Raw genomic sequence first — 7,636 nt, 5'->3', positions numbered from 1 at the left:
AGAGAGAGAGAGAGAGAGAGAGAGAGAGAGAGAGAGAGAGAGAGAGAATTACCAAATGATTGATATTTATTTCTACAAACTTGGATCAAGCCAAATTTAGGAAGCAGAGGGGTATATAGGAAAGAGCACGGGACTGAAAGGCAGAAAACTTTGGTTCTGGCCCCTGCTTTGCTACTAGTTAACTGTTTGGCACTGGGCCTCAGTTTCTCCATGTGTAAGATGAGAGGTTCAGACAAGATGAGCTTAAATGTCCCTTTTATCTTGGCTGTTCTCTAGATTTAGCAGCCCTGCTGTCCAATGTGATGTCAATTGCAATTGGCTGATTTTCTTTGCCCACTTCTTCCTCCATTGGGACTTTCCCTTCAGTTCCAACTCAACCTGTCCATGAAAAAATGCTGGAGTCTGGCTTACATTTTCTTCCCCCAGCTTACCTGGATTAATTCTGCAAGTATTAGGGATGCATTCAGAGAATTTCAGGGGAACCCAAAGTTCACTTGTCAATCTACAGTGGATCCCATTTTTTCTTAAAACAAAACAAAACAAAACAAAAACCACCTTCCAGTCAACCAAGAAATAACATGTATTTTTACCCACTTCTCACCTCTCCAACGTGCCTTCAGTGGAAGAGAGAAATCTAAGTGGGAAAAAAGTTTGTCCTTTAGCAAGGGGGAGGCTGACACTGAGGGTGGAGTGTGTAGGTAGGTGTTGGTTTGGATTACCTTTTCCTCTCTTTCTTAAAGAGATAGCTTCTTGTTAGTGAGCCTTGGTTGAGATATGAGGAGCTTTCAAATGGGCTGACTGAGTCATCTTTTTTGGGTGCATTCCTTGCGACTTGATGAGAAAACACATGCATCTTCTCTCCCTTGCCTCTCTCCTGTGCCCCTCTCTCTTTCCTTCTCTGTCTCCCTTTCCCTCTCACCCCTCTCTCTTTCTCTCCCTCCCCCTCTTTCTTCCCCTCCTTTTTCTCTCCCTCTCTTTCTCCTTCCTTCCATCTCTTTCCCTCTCCCTTCCCCCCCTCCTCTCAATTTCAAGGTGTGAGTCAGTAAAGGGGGGAGGATGGGGATTTAAGCATTCAGTGCTGTAGTTTTCTGCATCCTGAATCAACAATGTTGTGGTTGTTGTTGTTTTTCTCTCTTTTGCGTCTTTCTCCTCCCATGGCCGTTTCTCAGTACAGACCTAAACAAAAATGCTTTTTTTTTTTTGAGTTGTAAAATCCACAGATGGTCAGTGGAGAAGTCCGTCACCCTCCTTTCCTGACTCCTGTTGACTCTACAATGCACGGACTGTCTCAGTGGAACTAGCCCAAGTTCAAATCCTGCCTCAGAAAGTTACTAACTATGTGACTGTTATCACTTAGCCTCTCCCAGCCTCAGTTTACTCATTTGTAAAAGGAGAGAGTAGGCTTTAGGGGCCTCAAGGCTCTAGCTCTAAATTTATGATTCATGACTAGGTGACATCTAAGTTCCCTTGTATCTCTAAATCTGTGATCTATCTGTCATAGTTGTTGGAAAGAGTAGGGTTGTGTTGGGCTCTACAATGGAGACCCCTTGACCTTGGATATTCTCAGGGGCCTCAACTCACATTGTAGCATTAGACTCTTTCCTGACTACCCCCAAGGCTTTGGCAATGGATTAAGACTATACTTGACAGTTCATCTGCAGTAAGGACTATACTCAGACTTCCTTATAGTCTTGCTCAGACACACCCATCAATAAATGTGAAACCCTTAAGAACTGGGCTGTGAATCAAAATGTTCTAATCTGCTTTCTTTATCTATCCCTCTTCTTCTCTCCTCTCCCCCCCTCCCAGTACTCACCTCCTTTTTTTTTTATCCTTCTGTTCTCTCCAGGGTGAACAGTTCAGGACTTCTATGTCCTGTATTGATTGAAGTTATTTAGTGCTCTCTGTTTTCTGTAGTTCCAACTCTGGAAAGTATCCTGAATTGTTAGCATGAGAAAAGGGCCCTCCCATCCCTAAATCAATATAATTAAAGCTTAGACAAAATAAACTACCTGCTTCTGTTTCATGGGCAGAAAACATTGAAGGAATTCAATGCTACAGCTAGAATATCTAGGGAAGTCTCTAGTGACTATATGGTGCAAGAATTTATAGTACTATTTATGATCTTGGCATAAAAATCATTGCTTTTGTATACGTAACACTTTATGATTTACCGAAGGCTTTTGTCCACAACATCACTTTGAAATACGAAGTGCAAACATCCTTCCCATCACTGACTTGCCCAAGGTCACACAGCTAGTGGGTGGCAGAATTGGAAAGCCAGGGCAGAACCAGAACTGGGTTGGGGTGTCTGTGGCTTTGTCCTAGGACATTGAAATGTAGAGGTTGCAAAGGATAATTTCTATAGTAACTAATTTACTTTGAAACTCAATTGAATTTGTCTTGATTATTATAGACAGTGTGGCATAGTGGTCTGAGGACCAGCCTGACAGCCAAGGAGGCCTTGGTTCAGGTCCTAACTCTGACTTACCAGCTACTTGAGTGTAGGCAAGTCATTTCATCTCTCTTTGTCCCAGGCACCTTTCCAAGACTCTACATTACAGATTAGTGGCTGTGCTGTATCTACAGAGTTCCCATACCTGGAATTCTCCCTCCCATTGAAATTATAGATTCAGACAAAACGACAAAAACAAGACCCTCAAATTTATTTTCTTTATTTTTTAACTTAAAAATGTGGATAGCTTTTGTTTTCATAGCACCATCATTTCTGAATATACCCTTCTCTTTTCTCCCTTCATTCTTTGTACCAAAGAATAAAAAGGGGGAAAACATTTCATAACTTACCAACACATCAGATAAGTCCAACACTCTATGCGACTTTCCACACCAATAGTCCCTCACATCTGCAAAGTAGGAAAATATATGCTTGTCTTTTTTTGAGGTTCACTAGTCATTAAAGTCATTAAAACCACATGATGATTATCCCAATTTGTTGTCCTTCTCTCCACGTATGCTGCTGTTGTGATTATCTCTGTTTTTTTTTTTCTGGTTCTACTCACTTTATTCTTAATCAGTTCTTTAAGCCTTCCCTTCTTTCTCTGTATTCTTCAAATACATAATTTCCTATAGCTCAGTAATATTCCATTACATTTATATGCCACAATTTGTTTAGTTATTTACCTATCGATGGGCATTGATGTTGTTTCTAGTTCCTTGAAACTACAAACAGTGTTGCTATTTTGGCACATATGGGATCTTTATTTCTGTCTTACCTCCTTGGTAATCGATGTTTAACAGTGGGATCGTTGAGTCAAAGAATGTGGCTATTTTAGTCATTTTTTAGAGTAATTTCAAATTGCTTTCTACAGTTGTTGGACCAGTTCACAGTTTGATTGGTGATGTACTCATATGCCTGTCTTACTGCAACCCCTCCAACGTTGACGGTTCTCATCTTTTGTCATCCCTGTTAACTTAACAAACATTTTCACATTATGAATTGAGTTACATAGTGGATTTTGAGCGCACCTTTTAGCTGCACGTTTGCAAATGTCAAAACTGCTAGTTATGGTTCTGTCAGATTTCCTGATTTGTAGTGAAGTATTCTTTCTATTCTACTTTGCTGGAAGTAACTTACGGGGAATAGCAGTAACTCACATTTCAGTAGTCCTGAAAAGTTTGCAGAGCTCTAGTCCAACCCACTCATTTTAAATAGGGGGAAACTGAGGCCCAGAAAGAGGAACTGACTTGGTACAAGGTCACCATATTACATCAGAAGCAGACCCAAGTGTCCTGATTCCTAGTCTAGTATTCTTTTCACTCTATCATGTTGGAATTGGTCTCTTTTTTCCCTCTCTTGAAGGAGACTTGCTACTTTCACCCTGGCTGTCCCTTTCCTTCTCTTCTAGTTGCCAGGCTCTGACATATGATGTCCTAATCAATGATGAAGCTAATGCAGGCAAAGCCTTAGGCTAAAGTACGAGAGAAACACAGTAAAACTTCCTTTGGTATGATATCTGCTCTCAAAGTGCTCATATTATAGCTAGAGAAATAAGACTTATGCACGTGAAGTAACAAGAGAACAATTCAGGACTGTGCTGTGTGGTCTGGGTGATAGGTGCTAGAGGAGTCCAGAAGAAGGAGAGGCAAGGATGGAGTGACACAAAGATCATGGAACACAGGATTCTCTCTCTACCACCAAAAATGGCCATTTTAGACAAAAATAATAGCTCATGTTTATATCATATCATGCTTTATGGTTACAAAAATATTTGACATGTACTATAATGGGCTGCCCTTTCCCACCAAAAATGGCTCACTGATAGCTGGGGTTGAGATTTTTTTTTGAGGGGGGAGTTTATACACATACAAACTGATATACGTATATTTTGCTGTTGAGTTGTTTTTCGATTGTGTCTCACTCTTTGTATCCCCATTTGGGGATTTTGTGGCAGAGATACTGAAGTGGCCTGCCATTTCCTTCTCCAGGTCATTTTACAGATGAGGAAACTGAGGCAAACAGGGTTAAGCGACTTTCCCGGGGCCACACAGTTGGTAAGTGTCTGAGGTCAGATTTGAACTTGGGAAAAGAATCTTTATGACTCCAGGGCTGGTGTTTTATCCACTGTACCACCTAGCTGCCTAATGGATACACACACATACACACATATATGTATACACATATGTTTGTATATATATATATCCATGTATGTATGTGTATATATATGTGTGTATACATAGATACAGATATATATGAGTATCTATATATCCATAGCTCTATACACACATATCTATACACACACACATATATATGTACATAGATATTATATATCTTTTCAAAGAGATTTTGTTTTCATGGATAGCTTATATTCAGCCCGTTATAGTAACTGTCACTTTCTTATCTCATTTGAAAGGCCTCAAGTTCAAGCTATATGACAATTGGTTGAAGGACCTGGATCTCTTTGTCTAGAGAAGGGAAAGACTTAGAGGGGCTGTGATGGCTGTTAAGGGCTGTCAGGTGGAAGTGAGATTAGATTTATTTTACTTGGTCTCTGAGGGTAGAATCCATAGTGATGCACATAGGCTGCAAAGAGGTAACTTTTGGCTTGGTGTTGGGAAAACAAAACAAAAAAAAAAACTTCCTGACAATTGGAGCCATCAAAAAGTGGGTTGGGCTGCCTTGGAAAGAGGTGAGTTCTTTCCTTCTCATTAGAAATAGTCAAGCAAACACTGGTTGACCTCTTGTGGGATATATTGTAGGGAGGATATTTTTTCGGGGTGGCTACTGAGCTCTGTACCAGGGTTGATGTTTCAATTTGATCATTATAAGAACAGTATGAGATGGCCTCAGAGCAGTCATTATTTATTATCTCTGTTTAAAAAAAACATTTAAGGAAACTGAGTTTTGGAAAAGTTAAGTGAATTGCTTAAAGTTTTGAAGGTTATAGGTGGTAGAACCCATGCTTGAATTCAGGACCTTTGGTTTCAAGTCCAATGATCTATATTCTATAGTGTGTTACCTATCTAATCAATTAATCTCATTGAACCTCAGTTTTCTTATTTGTTCTGTGAAGGATATGGATGAAATAATCTCTAAGTTCATATGCACCTCAAAAATTCTTTGAGTTTATAAGTTTGACCAACTGTAGTATTTAGTGAACAATTCCTGGAGATGGTAGGTTTTGGATTGGAGCTTAAAGGATCTGCCTTACTAAATGGGGTTTATATCCTTCATGTTACAGATAAGAAAACTGAGGTACAGAGAGATTAATTGCCAAGGATGGCATTCTTGGTGTGTTGGTAAGCTTCAGATCTCCAGAAGGGTATTGTGAGAGAAATCAGAAATGCTGATCAGTTGCTCCAGGATAATTGCTTAGAGTAGATGGAATGAGAGCATAGATCAATAAGGATTAATCAATTTTCATGAATGTCTTCATGAATATGTCTTTATTGACTGTCTTCCCGTTGCCTATCCTAGTGCTAGGCACTGTGAAGATTATAAAGGAATAAAAATTACCTGCCCTTCAGAAACTTACAATCAAATAAAGGATTTCAGACATACATACTGGAAGCATTTATTAACATTACCAGACAATGAGGATGAATTTGAGGGGTACAGAGTCATATGTGCTTCAGGAGTGCAGAGAAAGGGGAGATCACTGTGAGATTACGGTTGGGAAGGCTTTTATGAGAATAGTGGGAATCAAGGTGGGCCATGAAGGACAGGTAGGATTTGAGTAAGTGGAAGAAAGTGGCAAGAGAAATGTATTCCTGGAAGAGGACTCAACAGTGGCTTTATCTTGTCTTGTGGCTGCAGAATGATTATCATCTTCTCCACCCAGGCTTCTTATTGGGAAGTGAACACATTATGTCACAGGAGACTTGCATCAGTCCATAATGTGAAAACACTTTGAAAAAATTAAGTCTTATAAAAATATATGATGTTAGTATCATACCTGAGAGACTGTGTGCAGAATGAATAGAGCCTTGCAGCCCAGAAGATTCTTAATTAAGTTTGCTTCTGAAAAAGCTGAGGGACTGTGGACAAATCACTAAACTTCTCAGTACCCTCAATAACTCTCTAAGGCTGTAAGTTACAAATGAGTTGTACTTTAGGTAACTTAGAAATTAATTTCCACCTCTTTGGGGGAAAGTAGTTTTGTTTCAGGAAATCCTTACACTGATGAATCACAGATGCAAGCATCTCTATATCTATCTCTCTCTTTCATATCTTTCTCTATCATATATGTCTCTATGTATCTATCTATCTATCTAATCCCTACTATACAGATTAGAAAATTAAGGCATCAAGACTAGGGTTAAGTGATTTACTAGAGGGCAAAGTAAGTTAGAACACAGCCTAGATTGGTCCTCTGGTTCCAAGTTATCCCTTGTTCTATTGTCTATGTTTGGGAGAGACAACTTAGCAGCCATCAATTTAGGGAGACATAATTAGTCCAAAGCAAAGAATGGGACATAAAAAAGAGTTTCCTAGAAGAGTCAGACAAGTGACCAGAAGGGAGATAGGAGAGGTCAAGGTCAATGAGGTCAAGGCCCCCTTTGTCCTGGTGAATCAGGCCATGATCAGGGGCTCAGAACTCACAGACAGTGAGGCGGTACTGCAGACAGCTCTTGTCATTCCAGGTGCCATCTTTGTACATCTCCACACAAGGCTCCTGCCCTTTACCTGCAGGCTCACTTGAGTACCAGTTGGTATAGTTCACTGGGCTTCCATTGAGGTAGTAGAATTTCCCAGGTGTCTTCCCTTCTGCCAGGCCTAGGTAGGCATATGAGTTGTACTTCTTCACAAGACTCATGATAGCGGAGTTCTCCTCTGCATTTCTTGGGGTGGCAACAGTACCACCTGCCTTGGCACATGTCTCACTGATCGCCTGGAAATTCACTGACTGACCATTTGTAGAAAAGACCTTCTCTCCCACCTGCAACATGGTGCTTTGCAAGTTGAGAACTGAAAAACAAAGTCAAGATCTCTTTGTCTTTGTGTAGCTTTCAATTCTCAGTGCATTTGCGGAGAAAGAGGAAGACAGGGATGGAAGGAGAGAGAAGGTAGAGGGGAAGGTAGAAGAGAGAGAGAGAGAGAGACAGAGACAGAGACAGAGAGACAGAGACAGAGACAGAGAGACAGAGACAGAGACAGAGACAGAGAAAGAGAGAGAGA

At 40.3% G+C, this 7,636-nt stretch overlaps 1 protein-coding gene across 2 annotated transcripts in view; it reads right to left on the bottom strand.

Moving 5' to 3' along the window:
- Positions 1-6,007: 6,007 nt before the first annotated feature.
- Positions 6,008-7,636, bottom strand: part of LOC114041725 (pulmonary surfactant-associated protein A-like) — a 7,886-nt gene continuing 6,257 nt past the window's right edge. For both annotated transcript variants that reach the window (XM_027860320.1, XM_027860329.1), the window contains exon 5: positions 6,008-7,426. In XM_027860320.1, the coding sequence (XP_027716121.1) occupies positions 7,050-7,426 (377 nt within the window). In that variant the 3' untranslated portion in view covers positions 6,008-7,049. The remainder of the gene's footprint in view (positions 7,427-7,636) is intronic.

This window comes from Vombatus ursinus, unplaced genomic scaffold (genome assembly GCF_900497805.2).
Source record: "Vombatus ursinus unplaced genomic scaffold, bare-nosed wombat genome assembly UNPS02000749.1, whole genome shotgun sequence".
NCBI lineage: Eukaryota > Metazoa > Chordata > Mammalia > Diprotodontia > Vombatidae > Vombatus > Vombatus ursinus.
This window is presented reverse-complemented; position numbering and strand designations above follow the sequence as displayed.